A 23,344-nucleotide genomic window follows, 5' to 3' on the forward strand; every position below is an offset into this window, starting at 1 on the left:
TTTTCCTAGAAATTGGCTCTTGGGGGAGCTCCAAACCTGTTCTGCATTTCCAGTGGCAGTGCTGCTGGTTTTTACAGCTGCCATTTGTGGCATGCTGTTGGATTTTAAGGTTTCAGTAGAGCTAGGTGGAAGTTGAATGGGAAGGGACAGATTCACATGCCATAAAGATTGTTGTTCTTAATGAAAATTTTTCTTTTTTTCATTTTTTAAAACTCTTCTTGGATTGTTGCAAGCCTTACATTAATTTTCAAAATTATAAAAAAGTTGATTTTGGAGTAACAGATTTTCAGAGGTCCCTACTTTGCCATTGTGGAAGTGTTTCCAGTTTCAGAAAACTCATCTCCACAAGATCCCTCATACCCATTTACTGTTAGTTGTGAGTCCTGTCCCCAGTATAGTCGTTTTTTAAGTTGTCTTTTTTTTTTTCTATTATGTTTTTCTGAATGCCACATTACAAAGTGTAAAATTGTGATATAAAGTAACAGTTAAATAGTGGAATAACCTCCTTAATTTCTTATAAACTGTTTCCTAATGTATTTATTTTTATTTCCAAGCATTTTAGCCTAATTAGAGGTGGAAGGAACCTGCGCTTCTGTTAACTCTTTTGATGTGCACCTGATCTGTCGTCTTTCCAATGTTTTATTTCTTTAACACAGCTGAATTCATAGGTAAAAATGTTATAGGAAAGGGGCTTGTAAGTCTGCCATTCAGTCCCCAAAACTATTCACTGCTGGATGACTTGTCCTTAGAATTTTAATTGTTCAAATTGGATACACATTTACTAAAACATTATCATAATAGCAGCAATTTCAGTTTATAGAGTAGTATATGCTACTGTCATGTCATTATATGCATTATACATTATATGTATCAATATTTGCAGCTGAAGAAATTGTAACTCAGCTATATAAAGTGACTCCCCTAAGTCCTCCCTGAATAAGCAATTAAGGTAGAAATCTAAAAGTAGTTTTTTTTGGCTGCAAAGCCTTAACTCTTTGCCACACTTTAGGCAACTTATCAAAATTACATTGTAATGATTTGTGATAACAGAAGAGGTTATAATTATTTTGTAAACCAACGTTTGCCACTATACAAAGTACTGTCTTTTTGGTGAGCAGGGTTTTATTTAGGACCAAATTAAAGAACTTCAGAGCTGAAAAGGATGTTTGTGATTTCTTAACATGAGGTATTTAGGTTTCAGAGGGGCTATATAAATCCATTGAAATATTGTATGCATAATTTATGTGTGTGTATGATATATATATATATATATATATACATTCATACATATGTTTCTGCAATGAAAGTAGGTTTTAATCAAATTCTCAAATTCTCAAAATGTCACAGATTCCCTTCTCAAAAATTAGGAGATACATTGATGGGCATCTGAGGATATAGTGAAGACCAAATTATTTCCTATAACTTTGACATTGTCATCCACTTCTCCAGTTTGATAGTGGCATGGCATTGTCCTTAATAACCTCTTTGTCACATTCTTTTCTTGCATGTCAATAAATTTGACTGTCGTCTCTCTGGTGCACTTCCAGGTCTGGATGATATCTAAGTAGTAAGAGCTCTGAATCACCAGAGAAAGACGGATAAAAGGGAAGAGAGGAAGAGGAGCTTTCATTTGCTCAGGAATCACTGCTCCAACTTTACCCAACACTTAGAATCACCTTTGGCACAATTTCCATCCCAGGTCTCATAAGCCGGGCAGAGTTTTAGAGATTCTACTAGTCTTTTTTTTTTTTTTTTTTTTTTTTAAAGATTTTATTTATTTATCAGAGAGAGAGCGAGCACAGGCAGACAGAATGGCAGGCAGAGGCAGAGGGAGAAGCAGGCTCCCTGCTGAGCAAGGAGCCCGATGCAGGACTCGATCCCAGGATGCTGGGATCACGACCTGAGCCAAAGGCAGCAGCTTAACCAACTGAGCCACCCAGGCGTCCCGAGATTCTACTAGTCTTAAGCCATCAGTATCATCAGTAAAATCTGTAAGGTCTCTTAAAAAAAGAAAAAAAGAATAAAGTATAGCTTTATGTATTTTTTTCTTCTATTTATTTTTAAAATGCTGATAAAATATTAAATTAATAGTTTTACAGCATTGCTGCATACATAATTATTATGTAGAAGGCAGTTCTAGGAAACGGCAGTTTCTTAAGTTAAATATGCTCATCAGACATCACTTGAATTGTCCTCCTAGGTATATGCTTAAGAGAAATGTAAATATCTGTACACACAAAGACTTATATGTGAATGTTTGTAACAGTATTATTCATAATACTTCTAAGTATAAACAGTTCAAATGTCCATAAATGGATAAATAAAATGCATTATATCCATATAAATGAAATACTGTTCAGCCATAAAAAAGAATGAATTATTTAAAAAAATTTTTTTATTTAAATTTGGTTTAGTTAACATGTAGCGTATTACTAGTTTCAGGGGTAGAATTTAGTGATTCATCACTTGCATATAACACCCTAGTGCTCATTACATCAAGTGGCCTCCTGAATACCTGTCACCTGTTTTTCCCATTTCCATATCCACATTCCCTCCAGCAACCCTCAGTTTATTTCTTATGGTTAAGAGTCTCTTATGGTTTGCCTTGCTCTCTGTTTTCCTCTTATTTTGTTTTTCCTTCCCTTCTCCTATGTTCATCTGTTTTGTTTCTTAAATTCCACATATGAGTGAGAGCATATGGTATTTGTCTTTCTCTGACTGACTTATTTTGCTTAGCATAATGCTTAGCATAATACCTCTAGTTCCATCCACATTTTTGCAACTGGTAAGATTTCATTCTTTATTATGGCTGATAAAATATTCCATTGTTTGTGTGTGTTTGTGTGTGTGTGTATATATATATACACACGCACACACGTATATGCCACGTTTCCTTCATCTATTCCTCTATCGAAGGACATCTAGGTTCTTTCCATACTTTGGCTGTTGTGGACATTGCTGCTTTAAACATTAGAGTTCAGGTGCCCTTTTGGATCACTGTGTGTGCATCCTTTGTATAAATACCTAGCAATGCAGTTGCTGAGTCCTGGGTCAGTGCTATTTTTAACTTCTTGAGGAAACTTCATACTTTTATCTGGAGTGGCCACACCAGTTTGCATTCCCACCAACAGTGTAAGAGGGTTTCCTTTTCTTTACAATATCAGCAACATCTGATGTTTCCTGACTTGTTAATTTAACCATTCTGACTGGTGTGAGGTGGTATCACCTTGTGGTTTTGATTTCTATTACTGTGCTGCTGAGTGATGTGGAGCATTTTTTCATGAGTCTGTAGGCCATTTGTATATCTTCTTTGGAGAAGTGTCTGTTCATGTCTTCTGCCTGTCTCTTGACTGGATTTTTTGGTTTTTTGGGTGTTGAGTTTGGTAAGTTCTTTTAGATTTTGGAATTTGTAGCCAGTTTGTTTTGAGAGATTGGTCTTAAATGACCCCTTTCAACCTTTTTCCATTCACACATGCAGAGCCCCCTTCCTCTTAAAAAGTCTAACAGGGATGCCTGGGTGGCTCAATCAGTTAAGCATCTGCCTTCGGTTAGGTCATAATCCCAGGGTACTGGGATCAAGACCCACATGGGGCATCTTGCTCAGTAGGGATCCTGCTTCTCCTTCTGTCTACTGCTTCCCCTGCTTGTGCGCTCTTTCTTTCCCTCTCTCTCTAACAAGTAAATAAATAAAACCTTTTAAAAAAAGAAAAAGTTAACATCTTTTAGGAATGATTTGCTCTGGCTCCCCTCATCCTTCCTTTTTTTTAAAAAAAAATTTTTTGTGGGGGGAGGGAAGCAGAGAGGAAGAGGGAAAGAATCTTCAGACTCCACAGGTAGCGCTGGGCTCAGTCTCATGACCCTGAGATCATGACCTGAGCTGAAATTAAGAGTTGGACACTTAATCGACTGAGCCACCCAGCCACCCCATCCTCATCTTTCCTTTTATCCTCTCATGATCCAGTGAGACAGTATACATAAACATATCTGTTTATCCTTATAGAAGATTGTAAATAAATTGGATAAGTTAGATACACAAAAGGAACTCATTATTTGAAATGAGGATATTTTTGGAGATGAAAAGCCTCCTGTAGTCTCTTTAATAATATAGTTTTATTCGGGGTGCCTGGGTGGCTCAGTGGGTTAAAGCCTCTGCCTTCGGCTCAGGTCATGATCCCAGAGTCCTGAGATCGAGCCCCACATCGGGTTCTCTGCTCAGTGGGGAGCCTGCTTCCCCTTCTCTCTCTGTCTGCCTCTCTGCCTACTTGTGATTTCTCTGTCAAATAAATAAATAAAAATCTTTTAAAAAATATATAGTTTTATTATAAATCTAATACTTGAGTTTATCTTTTGTAATTCAGATTTTTAAATGTATTACTTTCTTCAAAGTGGTAGCACTTTTTTGCTTGAGATTTATGTAACCATAATGTATTTTAAACTTTCCTTTTTTGATTTTTTGCAGGTTTTTCAAAAATTTGAATATTATTTGGGACAGACTTTTTACTGTCTGTCCCAAATAATATTCTTGAAACGGCTAAGAAGTTATTACTTTATATTAGAGTACATTTATTAAATAAATTATTAGTTATGATATTGGGAGACTTATATTGTTATTTCTCTACATTCAGAAAAGTGCATAAGTCATATATGTACTGCTTGATGTATTATCAGCAAGTTTTTACCCCCATGTATCTGTCATGTGGGTCAAGAAATAGATCTAATAAATTTGGGAGTTCCATTAACTGTGAAACAGAGATAGTAGAGAGAGCTTAGTAAGGGGACATTTACTTACGGATTTCTCCTTGACCTTCAGGGAAACATTTTTCCATGTTTTTAAACCTGCTTAAACAGTATACTATTTCAAAGGAGAAATGTATTCTTGTTTTGTCATAGATGGATTAAAATTATTGTGTACTTGATATAGGAATGTGGTTGGACAGAATGAACTGAAAATTACAAGTGATCGAGCAATAAATTCAGGATTGTTTTTTGAAGATAAACCAAAGCCTTCAAAACAGTCACTTCAGTCTTACCAAGAAGCTTTGCAGCAACAGGTATTCATTCATTCATTCATTCATTCATTTAATCATTCATTGTATTCGTTCATTCATTTAATGTTGAACATTTTATGTGTTAGCTCAGTGGTCCCTTTGAACTCAGCTTGGCAGAGGAGAAGCAATACCACTCATTTATATTTCACTATGATAAATTTTGGTGCAGCTAGATTAGAATACTTTTGGAAGCACATTTTGAAAGCACAAGATAAGAATAAATGCCTGGCAGTTAGGAGGGCTTCATGTGTTGTTGATACTTGAACTGCATGTTAAACAATGAATACATTTTAAATTCCTGGCATATTCAGGGAATGGAAATCGATGTGGGAGAGGGGCTGAAGTATTATAGTGTGCTGGATTGTGAAGGATTAACTAATAAGGAATTTTCAGTTTTATCCTGTTACAGAGAGCCTAAGGGAAGAAAGTTTAAGCCAGAGAATGAAAAGAATAGTTGATGTGAATACCTTTAAGTTTTAGAGGGGTAGCTAGTTGTGATGTATATGATTGGGAAAAATGTGGCAGAGAAAACTTTTCTATAGACTATTGAGGCAGTCCAGACAGGAGGTAAGGAGGCCCTTACTAGATAGGGAAGATGGGGGGACATCTAAAAGACAACTCTGGGATTTATTGATAGGACTTAGATAGAGGGAATGATAAAGAACAGGGGGCTTGAAGATGATTCTGAATGTTGTAGTCTATAAGAATAATGAGGCTATGAATATGAACTAAGAGAAAAAAGTAGAACATTTTTAGGGACGAGGATAATGGGTTCTGTTATAGTTTGTAATATTTTAAGAAAGTTTGCTTAAAAGTAATTATATTAAATATATGGGGTTCTTAGGGGAGTATCCATATCTCTGAGAGGATTCTGGAACTCTTAGCGGGTATATGTCTATCTGAAGTACTTCTCTGTGAAATTCCACTTGGATTTTTTTTCTAAAGCTCTTTTTGTTCAGATTTTACTTGGGCAGCCTCCTTGAAAATGGATTTTTTTAAAGGTAGAATTACAGCTTTATTTTTTGGATGGTAGATTTCTACAATAAAAGATTGAATTTATATCTGTTTTCAAATGAGCATATTAATAACACCACTGGCAAAGCTACATTGCCTAACTCTAGAATTTTATTTCATGTATGTGATGACCTCTTAGCCTTGGTGGGGTGGTTGCTTAAATTTTCCATGGATGTGGTTATGATTTCTGTGTGTGTGTGTGTGTGTGTGTGTGTGTGTGTGTTTGTGGTTGTGATTTTTTTTTTTTAAAGATTTTATTTATTTATTTGACAGAAATAGAGATCACAAGTAGGTATAGAGGCAGGCAGAGGGAGAAGGAGAAGCAGGCTCCCTGCCGAGCAGAGAGCCCGACGTGGGGCTCAATCCCAGGACCCTGAGATCATGACCTGAGTGGAAGGCAGAGGCTTAAACCACTGAACCACCCAGGTGCCCCTGTGGTTGTGATTTTAAGAGTAACTTTCCAAAGCATAGATACTTTTTCATTGCCTTCCATGCCTAGAGACCAGCCTGTGCTTATATTTGATGATGAAAAGACTGTTTTGTATGCTTTCATAAAGTTTTACTTAAAGTAGCCCAGAATTCTCTGAATAGCTTTGAACCTTCAACCTCTTGACTTCTGGGAATGGAGTTTCCAAGGGTAAAATGAGTAGGTCTGGTGAGATGTGGGGAGTAGTTTATGGCTGGTCAGGTCCCATAACAGGGTAGATGAAAAAGGGAAGTAGGGAGATCCTGTTGGTCCTCATGCAACTAGTAAGGTTTAGGAAGGAATAGCTCTGGTAGAGGTTGGTGGGAAGGAAGAATTTGTACAGTTAGAGCTGGCATCAGTGGCTGGAAAGCACTCTGGAAGCAATGATATGAGGGACCAACAGCTGTTTATTTTAGCCAAGGAAGTGTTTTTAAATTGGGTATTCCATAGATTTGTGATTTCAAATTTTATAGGGTGGCAGATTGTGTAAAAAGAAAAAAATCCAGTTTTTTTCTCTAATAAGACAAATAAAATCTAATATTAAAACTAAACTTTTTGTATCAGAATACTTGTTAATACTAATGTTTCTTAATATTAACAAGATTCGGGAAAGAGAAGAAAGAAGGAAGAAAGAACGTGAAGAAAAAGAAGAATATGAAGCTAAATTAGAAGCTGAAATGAGAAGTTACAACCCCTGGGGAAAAGGTGGAGGTGGTGCTCCTCTGAGAGATGCAAAAGGAAATCTGATAAGTATGTTATTTCCATTGATCTGTTGTTTTTAAAAGAAACTGAAATATTTTTAAATTTTTAAAGGAATGTGGGGGTAGAAGTGAGTATCATAGCCTGTAAGGCAAGGTCTCTTTTTATATAGCTTAATGCAAAAGAGATATTTTATAATACATATAATAACAGGTTAGAAAGTCTTTTTTTTTTTTTTTTTGAGTATTCATTTAATTTTATTACATGTTTTTTCATCCTCTAATGATAATAATTCAATTGCAGAGAAAAGCTCATGTTAGTTGTCAGGTTTTTACCCAAACCGGTAATTAGATTTTTTTTTAAAAAAACATCCTGGTAAAAATAACAAAACTCTTATTAAATTTTTTTTTTTAAACTAGTAAGACATATTTAAAATAAGTGATCTGAAATAGTTGTGGGGTGCAGTATTTCATAAATGCCATATACCTGCACAGTGCAAGGACTCCATGGAAAAATAAAGACCAGATCTCAGAAACTTTCTGGTAGGTTGCAGAAACATATTGATTTGTCTTTAAGTTATTTACTCTCATAAATATTTGATCTAGAGGGGTGCTTGCGTCTTTTAGTCGGTTAAGCGTCTGACTCTTGATTTCAACTCAGGTCAGGATCTTAGGGTTGTGAGATCGATTCCCACCTTGGTCTTTGTGCTGGGTGTGTAGCCTGTTTTAGATTCTCTCTCTCTCTCTCTCTCTCCCTCTGCCTGACACCTCCCCCCCAACTTTCACATACTCTCTCTTCCCCTCTTAAATGTTTGAGATAAAAACAACAGCCAGCTCTTTGAAAAAAAAAAGGTCTTATACAACTTGTTTTGTATATTGGGATGGTCTCTGATTAACTTTTAGATCAGGATAAAAAGAGACAAAGATAGGTTTTTGAAAATTGTTTTATTAGAATAGAGAAATGAATACTAGAAACCCAGTAAATGGTAAAAATGTAGATTTCATTTTGTTCTTCAAGTATTATACATTATTATAGGGATAGTTGAGGGATGTAGTCAGAATACTTTCTGGTTATTGAGTTATTAAGAGTTCTTAAATATTATGCTTTTGCTTTGTTAAAGATGGCTTTTTAAAAAGATGTATTTGAGACCCACTTAAATTGCTAAGATACATCTTTTCTTCCCAAAGGATTTGTTCCTTTCCTATCTTCACCTCATACTTTGTTCATGGTTTGAAGACTGGAACTCTTACTCTTTTATAGATGAGGTGATTTTAGATGATTCATAGATAAACATTTCTTATCTTAAAAATTAATTGTTGATTTGAATATATATTAAAAAACTGGTTTTTCATTGGATAATGCTATAATATATCCTTTTAAAATACAGGTGTTAATTAGTTCAGGCATTTAACAAAAAGTGCTTTAACAAACACCCCCTAATTATCAGAAGCTTGTGGCTGAAAGCTTAAGGCTATAAAAGTTACTTCTCACTGATGTCTCATTCGGATGCTCTTTGAGTGGGTCTCCTCCAAGAGGTGACTCAGGAATTCAGGGCTCTTTTCTTGTATCATTCATCCACTTTGACATCCTTCACTTCTAGCAGCCAAACAGGGTTTAGTGGTGGGAGAATTAGTTGAGAGTTTTGGGGGGGGTTCTGGTCTCGAGGTGGTGGGAATATTGCTTTGTCTCTTTGCTCCAATATTCAGACCTAATTATAAGGAGACCTAATTATAGTGCCTAGGAAGAGGATATGACATTGATAAGCATCTAGTCAAGTCTTTGCTGTAGTGAATTTAAATTGTGAATTTATAGAAACATAGTAGTTACTGGGTAGGAGGTGCTTAAATGCCTGAAACTTTGGTAAACACTGGAATAGAATAATTTCCTAGGACTTTGAAGCTGGCCTCTAAGATTATTTCCAGTTCACGCAATACAGTTATGTTGTTCTGTATGTGTTTAGTTGGTGGTAGGGAGTAGGATAAATGTGGATTATTGAATTATAAAATACTGTTTTAGAATTGTTTGACCTAATAGTAATGAAGCAGACTTTTCTGTGTTTTTCATTTTTAGCAGTAATGTTTACTTTGCTTATTTAATGCGACAGTCATGCCATGTGATAGAAAAGTATATTATTTTATCAAATACAGTGGAACTCTTTTTTAAATGGTATTTTCAAAGCAGGTAAACTCATCCCTTAAAGGCTATCTGTTTGTAACTTGATCTGTTTTAGAGAGGGAGGGAAGGGAAGGAATGTGATTTATCTATTCTATTTGAAACATGTTGTAAAGATCTGTATTCTTGTTTACTTCATATAATGACCAAGATCATATAATTTCTGTACTTTCTGTTGGCCCACTTTAATTTGGCTGCTGGCTTCTCTAGTTACTCCTGTTTTATCTTTGGTCTTTTATTGCAAAGAAATTAAGGAAATTTAATGTTTATCCTTAGCTCTTTGGGGAAGATGTCTATAACGGGAAGTAGTTATTAATAAATATTAAAATCTGTTACCCAGATGACTAGAATAGCACTAACTTTTTTTTTTTGCATCAACCCTCCCTTTTAAAGTAAATATTTCTCATTTTTATTATTTGTGTGACACTTAAAAATCTGTTTCTCTTCTTAGCTCCTTTTTCATTAAAGTTCTTTTTTTTTTAAGTTCCAATAAAACAAACTATATTCTAATGACTTTTAATGGGTGAATGAATAAACAAACTGTAGTACATTCGTACCATGGCTTGCTACCTAGCAGTTAAAGGAATGAACTATTGATGCGCATAGTAACTTGAAACTCTTCAAAGAACTTAAGCTAAGTGAAAGAAGCCCCTTTCTAAAGGTTATATACATGTATATTCTTAAAATGATTTTAGGGATAGTGATGTTACATGAATCTATCATATGTTAAAATTCTTAAAAACTACTCCAAAAAATCAATAAAATTAAAAAATACCTAACCAATTTGAAAGACAGCAGAAGTATTTTAGTTCTAACTGATTAATAGTTAGATTAAATGTTTCTTCACATATCTTTGATTCATATTTGTATTTCTTTTATGTATAGTATTTGCCCCAGTTAGATTTATGTTTGTTTTTATGTGATTATTGAGACACAATTTGCATATGACACAATTCATTCTTTTTAAAGTGTATTATTCAACGAGTTTTGACAACTGATTCCAGGACCCACAGTCACAATCAAGATTCAGAACATTTCCAGTTTATCCAACCCTTGCCAACACCCCTGATCTGCATTCTGACAAAATAGTTTTTGCCTTTTGTATCCTTTTCTCCTTAGTTTTAGTGGTTTATCCATGTTGTATGTGTCTGTAGTTTACTTCTTTTTATTACTAAATAGAACTCTACTACGTGGAGGTACCATGATTGTGTATCCTTTTACCAGTTGATGGGTATTTGGCTTGTTCACAGTTCAGGCTGTTACAAATAAAGCTGTTATAAACATTTACCTTCAGCTCTTGTGCACATAAATTTTCGTCTTTCCTGGCTAGATGCATAGGAATGGAATTCCTGGGAATTCCATTAAGTAAGTGTATATTTAACTTTGTAAGAAACTGCTAGATCATTTTCCAAAGTGGTTGTGCCATTTTGCATTCTTACCAGCAAAGCACAAGATTTCTGGTTGCATTACATTCTCATCAGCCCTTGTATTTAGCCTTTCTATTAAGTAGGTAGGACATCTCATTGTGGTTTTAAAAAAAGCAAACAAAAAAAAGTTTTTATTTTGAAATAATTCAAGACTTAGAGAAGAGTTACAAAGATATAGAGTGTACCCTTCACCTAGCTTCCCATAATGCTAACATCTTCAGTAATCTAGCATAGTGTTCTAAATGAGAAATTAAAATTTTAATTTAATGAGCTCTCATTTCCCATGAAATGTTTATCCCTTTAAAACATACAATGCCTGGGTGGCTCAGTTGGCTGAGCATTTTTCTTTGGCCTGGGTCATAATCCTGGGGTCCTAAGATCAAGTCCCACATTGGGCCCCTTGCTTAGAGGGAGCCTGCTTTTCCCTCTGCCTGCTGCTCTCCCTCTCTGACAAATAAATAAATAAAATATTTAAAGAAAATAAAATATACAGTTCAGCAGTTTTTAGTATATTCACAGAGCTGTGCTACAATCACAAAGTCAATTTTAGAACATTTTGTACATTGAATTGCCTTGATGTGCTTGCTGAAAATCAGTTGACCACAAAATTATTTATGGACCCTTTAATGTTCTGTTCCATTGATCTAGATGTCTATCCTTATGCCCATATCATACTCTCTTGATTACTATAGCTCTGTAGTAAGTTTTGAAATTGAGAAGTGTGAGTCTCCCAACTTTGTTCTTCTTTCTCAAGATTGTTTTGTCTACTTGACTTCCCTCCCTTCCATTTTCATTGAAATTTTACTATCAGTTTGCCAACCTCAATAAAAAAGTGTGGTAGGATTTTCATTGAGATTTCATTTACAAAAAGATCAATTTGGGACAGCCAGCATCTTAACTATATTGAGTCTTTTGATCCATGAATGTGGAATATTTATGTGCTTATTGACTCTTAGTTAACATCTTTTAGCAGTATTTTGCAGTTTTCAGGTATTGTAATATATTTTGTTAATTGTATCCATAAGTATTTCATGTATTTTAATGCTATTTTAAATGTTAAATAATACATTTAAAATTATCAGTAGTCATTTTTTCATTGCTCGTATATACAGTTGATTTTTCTGTGTTCTTAATGCATTAGTTTTAGTAGTTTTTTTTTTGTAGGTTTTTTGGGATTTTTTAATGTAGGCAATCATGTTATTTGCAAACAGTTTCACTTCTTCCTTTCCATTGCCTTCCTTTCCGTACCTTTTAGTTATTTTGCTTATGTTTTACACTTGTTTGGAACTCCAGTACAATGCTTAGAAATCATGAGAACAGATAGCCTTGTCTTATCTGATTTTAGGTGGAAAGTATTCAGTCTTTTCACCAGTTGGTATAATGTTGGCTATAGGTTTTTTCGTAGATTTTTTTCTTTAATCAGGTCTAGGACATTCTCTTCTATTCCTCCTCATACTTTTCACATGAATATATGTTGAATTTTGTCAAGTGCTTTTCTATATCTTTTGAAGTGATAATTACATCTTTCTTTATTGATACATGGTGAGTTACATTGCTAATTTTTTTAAAGATTTTTAAAAATTTTTTATTTGACAGAGAGATAGCACAAGTAGGCAGGGCAGCAGGCCACCGGAGTGGGAGAAGCTCAGACTCTCTGGTGAGCAGGGAGCCTGAAACGGGGCTCGATCCCAGGACTCTGGGATCGTGACCTGAGCCTAAGGCAGATACTTATCCAACTGAGCCACCCAGGTGCCCCACATTGACTAATTTTTTAAATGTTGAGCTGCTCTTTGATCCTGGCATCAACATGAGTAGGGAAAAGTTTCCTGTTTTGTTGCTCGAATTTACCAGTGAAGTCATCTGGGCAGGGAATTTTCTTTTTTCTTCCTTTTAAAAAAAATTTTTTTTAAATAAATAAATAAAAATGTTATAAATTTTTTTTTGGTATAGCTTTAACTGTAGCACACATTTTGATATGTGGTATTTTTATTTTCATTCAATTAACTTTTCTAATTTTGTGATTTTCCTTTGACCTATTATTTAGACCTGAGTTTTTAAAATTTCCATATATTTGGGTATTTTCCAGGTAACTTTCTTCTGATCACTTCTAGTATATGTTCTCTTTTGTTCAGAGAATATAATTTTTGTTATTTTAATATTTTTAAGTTCATGAGATTTATTTTATAAGTCATCAGTTAGATTTTCATTTGCCTTAGAGACTGTGATCTTAAGTGTGTATATTGTAAGTTAATTTTGAAATACATGTTATTAGTGAAATTAGGGTTGGAAATTTTCTTTAGCTCTCTGAATTGACTTGTAGAAGAGTTTGTATAATTAGTCATGATTGCTGAATAATCTTGGGTCTATAGAAATATTTTCAGACATTTTCTTAAAATGTTTTGGTATTTTCCATCAACCAACAGCTAACTCACAAAATTAATTTGGTGGGGCGCCTGGGTGGCTAGTCAGTTGATTGTTTGAGTCTTGATTTTGGCTTAGATCATGGTATCAGTATCATGGGATTGAGCACCATCATGGTATCAGGGTCATGGGATCAAACACCCTGGTGGGCTCTGTGCTCAGATAGGAGTCTCCTCCTCTCCTCTCTCTCCCTCTGCTCCTCTCCCAGGTCATGCATGTGCATGCTTGCTGTCTGTCTCTCTAAATAACTAAATCTTAAAAAAATAAAATTTTAATTTCAAAGTATTTAGGCTTATAAAAAAAGATAATTAAATAAGGAGTGAAAAAGTTTCAAATATTGTTTACTGTAGCTATCACATGATTTAGTCCTGGTCTGATAAATTGTTCAGAGAGTAGGACTATTTTCCCATTTGTTAATCTATAATATTTTCTTTTGTTATTCTTTTCTTTGTAGAATTATTCTGCAATGCTAGTAGTTTTATATTAAATGATATGGTATACATTTTAAATAAAGGCCATTTTTCAGTGGCATCTTTGCAGTTGGCAAATTATACTCTTCACCAAAGCCCTTTTTTTAATTTTGATTTTTAGCTGATTTTAAACCTTTCATTATTCAAACCACCTCACGGAAAGACAGACAAGGAGTGACTACTTGATTGACAGTGTTTTCCAATAAGTAGTAATATGGAGTTGTGATTGTTTAATCTGATAGTCTTAACTAATTATACACTCTGCTGACATCACTTTCTTTTTACATAAATAAATTCACAACAGTGAAGTAACACATGTTCATGTGTTTGTTTACTTATAGAACATTTATCTCTTAATTTATGGTTTGTCTAAGTGAATATCAAAATGAGATTGCATTCCCTGAACACTCATTAATTTGGTAACAGAGCTCAGGTTATCATCTTAGAAGGAGCGAGCTTGATATACCATACTCTTCTAATAGAAAATGGAAGAATACTGTATGTATTGTTATTTATAGTGACTTCTCATTTATATGGAGTGCTCTTATGCTGTTCTAGTGAATATTGGATGATGAGATAGTGATCTCCTATTTGAGTTTTTTTTATGTAATTTGGTGACTTTAAGGACCACAGCTGTTAGTTCATGACCTCAATTTTATCATCATCCTTCTGTTTTCATTTACCTTCCATATCCAGGATTTAGTGATGGGATAGATCCCAGGATTTGGTGATGATTGCAGGAGCACCTAGCTACTTTTGCCTTACCAATTCTTGGTAGTTCTTTTGCAATCAGTTTCTCTGTGATTTCAACTAGTCCCTTATTATCCCAGTTGTTTTGTGGAGAAGAACTATTTTTTATTTTGTTACAGCTTGTTTTTAAGATTGACTTGTTGTTTTACCTGATTCTTTGTGCTCAGATTTTTGTGATCTGTGTGTGGTATCTACTGCTTTGTGACAAATTATGCAATGTGTAATGTTTTAATGTAACAGACATTATCTTGGGGTTCTGTAAGTCAGTTTTTGAATGGGTTAGCTGGGTATTTCTATCTCAGGATCTTTCATGAGTTTGGGGTCCAAAATAGCTCCTAGGGCTATAGTCATATGAAGGCTTGACTGGGACTGGAGAATCTGTTTTCAATATGGCTCCCTCACATGGCTCAGGAAGCCTCTGTTCCTTGTCATAGGGGCCTTTCCATAGGGTTCCATCAGTGCCATTATGATAGAGTAGCTGGCTTTCTTCAGAGTAAGTGATCCAGTAGATCAAGCAAAATGGAAACCATGTCTTTTATGAAGTAGTCTTGGAAGTCATATGCCATCATCCTGCAATATTTTATTCATAAGAAGTGAGTTACTAACTCTGGCTTATGCTTAAAGGGAGGGGAATTGAACTCCATCTTTTAAGGGAAGACCATCAAAAGAGTTTATGGATATACTTTAAAACTCTGTGGTACATGATTATATTTTTTCATTAGAAATACTAATGTGGTTGAAGAAATGTCACTATGACTTGTTTTGAATTGTTGCTGTTCTGTATTAAAGAGATGCCAACTTCTTAAGAAACATAGATATGAATATAGTTTTTATGAGTTGTCAAAGATCTACTGACATTCTTAAGCTCTCTACTGATTTTGAGTTTGTTTTATAAGTTATTTTTTGAAAATCTTAGAAGTTTTAATAATTCTGTTTCTATTTTCAGGGCTCCAAGACACCATTGATTTATTCCAACTCTGTCTTGTTTTCTCTCTGATTCTCTACTTTTAGAAAATGTATTAAGTGTACAAAAGTGTATGTGTTGAAATAAATGGCTTATTTTTCCCTCTCAGCTGATTTGAATAGGATGCACAGACAAAATATAGATGCCTACCATAACCCAGATGCAAGAACATATGAAGATAAAAGGGCTGTTGTATCTCTAGACCAAAATTTAGCCACCTCAAATGCTGAGAACCTAGAAGATTCTACAAATAAAAACTCAGGTTTTTAATCACATTCTATTTTTTTGTTTGTTGACATTTCTAAAGTTGTTCCATAGCATTTCTCTTCTCTTGCCTGACAAAGGTCATATTGTGATTTTGAAAACTTGGTTACACTGAGTCAGGAAGCATTATATGTTATTCATAATACCTTTTCTTAAATATTTTGACAAATGTGAATAGGGAAATATACTTTGCTTCTTAATACTGTGTATTTCTTCTCAGCCTTTAGCTGTTGTTAAAATTTTTATTTTGCTGGTGGGAAGACTTTCTTAAAATCAAATAGTCTCTTCACACATATACAGACAAATAATCTCTCTTGCTTCTTATACCCATAACTATTTGAATTAGTGAAAATGCATCAGATGTGATATGATCTATTGTACAAATAAATTGCTTATTTTTATTATTTTTATTTTAGTTGTTTATTTTTTACTTATTTTGTAATCATTTGCCTCCCCTTGTGAAACCACAAAGGACAAAGAAATGAAGTTTAATTTTTTTTAAAAGTTTAATTCTGTATCTGGTCACATCTCCCTTTCTTAAGCAATATTTTGATTTTTTATGGAACAACATCCTTGAATTAAAGGTTCTATAAATAAGAAATTATTCAGTAGCTTTCTTTATGACTTGACAGGGAAACTTGTCATCTTTCTTTATCAAGTTTATATGAAAATATGTTACATATTTTAAAATCAAAGGAAATTTAAAAGATATATCTATCACCTTGCACTGTATTTTGATGCCTGTAAAAGTAATCATTTATTTACTACAAATTCTATTTTTGTACTTCCACTAAAGTTTTGATTTTAGACTAGTAAAGAGCTTTACATTAGAAAGTCCTAAAATATCCCTGACTGATCATTTAATCTTCAATTTAAAAAAAAATTTTTTTAACCCATGACTGCCTCTCCAAACAGACACATTTAATAGGCAGATATGATTAGAATCACCAGCCTTTCATCTTTGATGGTAGCACTAATCTCTGTGCTCTTTTTGAACATTTTAGGAGATGTGCTACTTGTGGTTTCCATGGACAACTTTTACCACTGTTGGATCTCTAATTATGAGAAAGTGCTTTCTTACTTTAACCCACAATAGATTTTTACCTAGTGGATTGAGTCTTCATTTTTAGAGCACTAAAATTGAATTTTTAAATTTTTATGTAATTATTAATTTGGCTTCCACTCTTTGTATCAATTCATTGTGCAGTAAAAACACCTTTCATTTTATTGAAGGGAATTTTTATTTCTTTGGATACATCATTATTTTTCTCTTTACTTCTTTCTTCTACTAGTCTGTATTGAGATCCCAGTTCTACGTACTCCTTCTCTAGCCTTTCTTCCACACCTGGTGTTTGTAGTTGTGTCTTCACCCAGAACTTTCTCTATCATGTTAATAATGATTTAGGTATCTAGCTCTGCTTATCAAGCAGAAACTTAACTTTGCTTATCAAACAAAAACACTGGACAAAATCAAGTTTCTGTGACCCTTTCCCAAGAAAATACGCAAGCTGAATGATTATATATCACAGCAGAATTAACTGCCTATTGCCTTTCTGAACAATGCCAGGGTTTTGGTATGTTTACACATACACATACACATGTGCCATTTAATATTTTAAAGGCCTTAGGGAACTTGAATATATCTTAAAATTGAATGTTATAATGTGTGCTTATGTTTTCTCTTCATTAGTCCTGTTTGAGGCCTTTCCTCAAGTTCATTTTTTTCTTTTACTTTATGGTTCTAGGATGCAGAACCATATTTATGAAGCCCATACTAATATGACTTAGTGTTTGCTTATTAAGATGCCTATATACATTGGGTTAGAGCATGTGTTTCTCTATGATTTTATTTTAGTCATGTATTTTTTAAAAACTGCTTACTTTTGAAAACTTAATTTTGTTTTGCTAATCCACCTTTTCATTATAACGTTTTAAGTATTGAGTTGACTTTCTGCTGATTTATTCAAGTAAGCATTAGTAAACTTAAGCACAAAGGAAAAATAGGCCTAAATGGCAGCTAAACTGCAAACATGAGTAAGAGAAAGAAATGCTTTAGATTGATGGTATAAAGACTAAGTCAGTAACTAAAAAATAATATAAAAAGTTATGTGAGGCTTCCCTGCATTTGAAGAAAGACTCCTGGGGTATCATTATTTTTCAGGTGTCTTTATGAAATCATTTAATCCTTCCCCAGAGTATTATCCTTTTTATAGGAATATATAGCATATTTTTATTGTTCATGTTATATACCATTACTTTGAAATTTTTAAAAAAATTATTGCAGTGATAAAAGAATCATTCTAGTTTGTAAAAAATGTTTTCAGAGCTGGCATTTTAACTATTGTGAACCATAGATGGAAAGACTTGGAATTACTGATTTGTCTTAGAAGACAAAATTTTAAAATATATGTATATGTACTACATTTTAATATATAATTAAGAATATTCTTAAGAAGAGGGTATTTACATAAGAATTTAAATGTACTTTTTTCTTATACAAATTTACTTTAAAGTCTGTCCTGTAGTTAAAGTTGTTTAGGCTATTATCTTTGTTTCCTTGGTATCTTTCAGGTATAGACATAGTAGATTTTTCAACTCTATTTTTGTTTCACCCTTTTTCTTTCTCTCATTAGTTTTCAGCTGGTCTTCAGATTCTAATCTCAGCCTTACTCTTCTGATTTTTGACCTCTCGACTTCCGTAGTTAGCACATATATTCACAATATGGAATTAGTAGCAAAGTTTATTTTTTAACCTTTATATTTTCTAACCATTGAGTAATGGTATGTTTTTTGCAAAATTTCTCTTTCAAGGTTATATGCAAACACAGAGCTCTCCTTTTGCTCGGGGAAATATATTTTGTGAGCCTCCAACTGAACTTCAGATTAAACAGCAAGAATTATACAAGAATTTTCTTCGTTTTCAGGTGAAGTGCTTATTTTATCATGGTTTCAAAGTTTTAGCAAAAATTTTTTTTTAAGATTTTATTTATTTATTTCATAGATCACAAGTAGGCATAGAGACAGGCAGAGAGAGTGGGGGAAGCAGGCTCCCTGCTGAGCAGAGCACCCAATGCAGGGCTCCATCCCAGGACCCTGAGATCATGACCTGAGCTGAGGGCAGAGGCTTAACCCAGTGAGCCACCCAGGTGCCACATTTTGTTAGGATTTAATAAACTAAACTTGCAAAGATTTTATTCACGGGATAAAGAATAAATTCTAAAATATCTCCACAGTTATTTAAGATAATTTAATTTACATCAGATATAGGTAGTATTAAAATGATATTACTTCATTTATATCTGAAAAGGGAATATAGAGACATATTAGGCATGCCAGTTGTCCTACTCCTTTTTAAACTTTATTAAATCATTAATTGTTAAAGAATTCTGACATTTCTAAAACGGAATGAAATAAAATATTCACTTATTAGGCATAGAATGAATATGTCTAGATGCTTAATGGGTTAGTAGAAAATCAGGGTTTTTTTTCCAAATGATTTATTCTTGACTCACTAGAGTTTGTAAATTATTAAAAATCAGAAGTAATCACATTTTGCCATTATTTGCCTCATTTATGTATGTAAGCAAATAGCATTTTAAAAATGGTGGAAATGCCCAAAGGAAGACACTTGAGTATCCAGGGTTTATTAAACAAACAGAATGATTGAATACTCATACTGTGTCTACTTTTGTGCTGAATACTAGGGGTGGAGCCTGAGGTGAAAGAGAAGGACTCCTAATTTTCTTCTCACCTCCATGCCCCTTAACATCCCATTATCAGATTCATCCTATGTCTGGGTGGTCTCCTTTTGATATGATTTCTCATGTTATCTCAAAAACTGGTAGTAACTTTTCTTTTCTACAGAAAATATCCAGATTCCTTAGTCCAATATCAAAGGCTATCCAGTCTAATCCCAACCTCTTAAATTCTCCTTAAAAAGTTCTACTTAAATATGTCAGCTTTCTAATCCTAATTATTGTGGACTCTTCAATAAGGCAGTGATGTAATGGGTATGGGGTGACTGATCTGGCACTAGTGTTTAAGATGTATTTTTGAGGGATTTAAAAAATTGGAAGCAGGGGTATTTTACTAGAGTGGCAACAATGGAAATGGATAGAAAGACCTTTGTAAGGATCAGCAGAATGGATAGAGATATTGAATGCAAGAGAGTGGCGTCAGAAGTCCCTACAGGGGGTGCCTGGGTGGCTCAGGTCACCCCTGGGTGGCTCAGGGGGTGCCTTCAGCTCAGGTCATGATCTTAAGGTCCTAGGATCTAACCCCGCATTGGGCTGAGCAGGAAGCCTGCTTCCCACTCTCTCTCTGCCTCCTTCTCTGCCTACTTGTGATCTCTCTCTATCAAATAAATTAAAAAAAAATCTTAAAAAAAAAAAAAGAAGTCCTACAGTATTGGCCACTCATATAGCTGCTGATTGAGGGTCAGAGAGTCACCTATTGAACTTGAAATGCCCTGTGCTGTACTGCCCATAATGACAGCAAGTCAAAATTATGTAACTGCTATTATACTTAACGAGTGTTAGCATGGTTTAGGGTAGAATTAAGGGGGAAAAACAATCTTGGAATTATATAGCCTTTTATTATTTAGAAGGTACGTTTGCATATAATATCTCATTAATCTTCAGGCTCACCGAAGAATGTATTATTATTTCTGGTTTATGACATGCAACTAAAATCCAGGCTAGGATGCTTACCTCTGGTGGCAGAGCCAGCAAATTGTGAGGCCAGTGCTTGAATCCAGGCCTCCTGACTTTAAGTATCATACCTGTATCATACGCACTTAAATTTTTAGAGGGCTCTAAGAGTCTTTCTCTCTGGAGAAAAGTAGTAGTAGGGGAAGGTTTGACTATGTCAGTTTTTTGACTAAGTTTAACCTTCAGTTCTCCCAGCCTATAAATCCTCAGTGCACCTGCGAATGGATTGCTCTTGAATGGTGGCTTACATATTTTTCTTTTGGCAGCCCCTTAAAACTTTCTCTCACGAGCAAAATCTAACACAAAACTCAAAGAAAATTTAAAATATCTAAATGGTATTTATTATTACTATCAACACTGAAGTGTCAGACAGGAAGTATCCCCAAACTTAAATGTCAAAAGAAATGTTATAAAATGTTCAAATCTGTGTACCAAGATGGAAGCCTTAGCTCCGTGTATGCATAAAAAAGTTATAGTGTTAAAGTTAATGCAGCAGAAGTCCTTATGTGGTTAAAATTTGATAAGTAATGTACCATTTTTAATTACAGCTTTAGACATAATTAACTTTAATCTTTTCAGCTGTAGGATAAAATTTGGTAAAATAGATGCAGGACCCTTGATGCACCTTTGTATTATACAGCTTGAAAACAGCTGACCTAGATGATAGATTTCCTCTTTCTGTTGAACTGCTGTGTAGCATTCTTTTTAAAAGAGATTTTATTTATTTATTTGACAGACAGAGATCACAAGTAGGCTGAGAGGTGGGCAGAGAGAGGAGGAGAAGCAGGCTTCCTGCTGAGTACAGAGCCCGATGTGGGGCTTGATCCCAGAACACTGGGATCATGACCTGAGCCGAAGGCAGAAGCTTAACCCACTGAGCCACCCAGGCGCCCCTGCTGTGTAGCATTTTTGTTGGAATGGCATTTCTGTGGATTTCTTGGGTGTGTGATCCATTTATGGGTGTGACCGGTAATGGATAAGTGACTTTGTAATTGTGAGTGTGTGTGTGTGTGTGTGTGTGTGTGTGTAGTAAGAAGAGGGAACTGAGTGTTAAATATGAGGTTTTGTTGTATAGATCATAAAGCACTCCTTGGAGATATAGATCTTAATAACTCTTTTTACCAGATGACAAAGCTGAGTAAGAATGTCTCCTTAAAGTCACTCAGTGAGTTAAGTATTTTGTGGAGCTGGAATTTTACTCATAACTCAACATTACATAATGTAGCCTCCCTAATAAATATAGGAAACTGAAAAATTTAGGAACTTAAAAATAGGGTATGAATGCTGAATTCATAGGATACTACAAAATATTACATGGTATTCTAACTTCCATTAGTTTCCCAAAGTAGTAACTAGGTTTAATTCTTTATTAGATTGAGGAAAAGAAACAAAGAGAGGAAGCAGAGCGAGAGAGACTGAGAATTGCAGAGGAAAAAGAAGAAAAACGGCTTGCAGAACAGAGAGCGCGAATTCAGCAAGAGTACGAAGAGGAACAGGAAAAAAAAAGGGAGAAAGAGGAAGAGGTGCATTTTTTTCCTACATTGTTTTTCTATTTACCCTGACAGTGAAATTTTTATTTTGTCTTGGAAAGGTATTACAGAGAAGAACAATCCTAGAGTACATTTAGAAAATTTCAGATCATTATCCATTTATTGGATACTATTGTATTGAAGTAAAAACTAAGTTAAGAAAAGAGATAAGTGATGATTTTTTTAAGCCAAAAATTAGTTTAGGCTGACCAGGATGTCATAAAAGATGCCTAAAACTTTATTGTTAAATAGACATCTTCTTTTTGTTAAAAAACACTTTATCATCTGTATCTTCAATTTTATCTCTTTATTTCAAACAAATAAGGCAACAGGTATTTGAATGGACTACAGGATGTATGTTTGGAGTGTTGTATTTTTCTCTTTAAAGCAAAGGCTAAAAAATGAAGAGCTTATTCGGTTAGCTGAAGAAAGACGAAAAGAAGCAGAAAGGAAGAAGAAAGAAGAGGAAGAAAAACATAATCTGCAGCTTCAACACTACTATGCAAGAGAAGATATAATCGGGGAAGAAACAAAGGTAAGTTTCAGACAAAAATGTCAATTAAACCTGTAGTTTAAACCACTTTCACTGTGGCCTTAGCAAAAGGGAGAGTGGAGGAGTTGCTTTTTTCCCCTCCCTTCCATCATGCTACTTCATCTCAGTACAGCGCACTGAACTTCCTATATAGGTCATGCCATTGCTTTGCTGCTTTTTGTCCCCCAGTGAATATAAGAGGTTTATTTACCTTAGTCAGTCTTGTTCCCATGATCTATGGAGTAGCACCCAGCCAGCTATTCGTGAGAAGAGTTAGGTGCAGAAATGGAAAGTGTCTGGAAAGTTTTGTAGCAATTTGTCAAAGTAATTTTATGTCTGTTGGATCTCTAAGAAAGTTGGACTTGAATTGTGTAATGTCTTTTTAAAACTTTTTAATGTATTTGGTATTTCATTTTTACTGTTTTACACTTTTATCCTTGATGGATTGGAAATTTAAAAAGAAACTGCTGGGTCACAGTCGACTGGTTTGAAGTCAGTATCTGAGACTGGTTGATATTCACCATTACATGTGTGGTCAAAGTTATCAGAGGTTTTCTCTCTAGGAAGATACTTGGCCCCTATGAAGCTCCAGTTTACACCCTTGGTCATTTTTCAAAGCTGTATTTCAAAAAATTTTATATGCATAAGTATCCCTGGGGATTTGTTAAAAATGTATCTTGAGGTCTTACATACAAAGTGTCCGGTTTTAATAAATCTGAGGGTAGTCCAGGAATCTGCATTTTACAGGCATTCTTGGGGGTTCCGATGTAGTTGGCCTGTGGACCACATCTTGAAAAACTCTGTATGTGCTGTAGGTTTAGCCCAATTTAATTACAAACTGAGGGTTGCTGGGGGGAGGGGGGTTGGGAGAAGGGGGTG

General features: G+C 34.5%; 1 protein-coding gene across 9 annotated transcripts in view; it reads left to right on the plus strand.

Moving 5' to 3' along the window:
• The window catches only part of CSPP1 (centrosome and spindle pole associated protein 1), a 168,164-nt gene that overhangs the window by 101,005 nt on the left and 43,815 nt on the right, over positions 1–23,344 (plus strand). For all 9 annotated transcript variants that reach the window (XM_059394672.1, XM_059394676.1, XM_059394673.1 and 6 more), the window contains 6 exons: positions 4,922–5,051; positions 7,131–7,278; positions 15,541–15,693; positions 18,507–18,619; positions 21,778–21,927; positions 22,322–22,468. In XM_059394672.1, coding sequence (XP_059250655.1) covers positions 4,922–5,051; positions 7,131–7,278; positions 15,541–15,693; positions 18,507–18,619; positions 21,778–21,927; positions 22,322–22,468 — 841 coding nt within the window. The remainder of the gene's footprint in view (positions 1–4,921; positions 5,052–7,130; positions 7,279–15,540; positions 15,694–18,506; positions 18,620–21,777; positions 21,928–22,321; positions 22,469–23,344) is intronic.

This window comes from Mustela nigripes, chromosome 3 (assembly GCF_022355385.1).
Source record: "Mustela nigripes isolate SB6536 chromosome 3, MUSNIG.SB6536, whole genome shotgun sequence".
Taxonomy (NCBI): Eukaryota; Metazoa; Chordata; class Mammalia; order Carnivora; family Mustelidae; genus Mustela; species Mustela nigripes.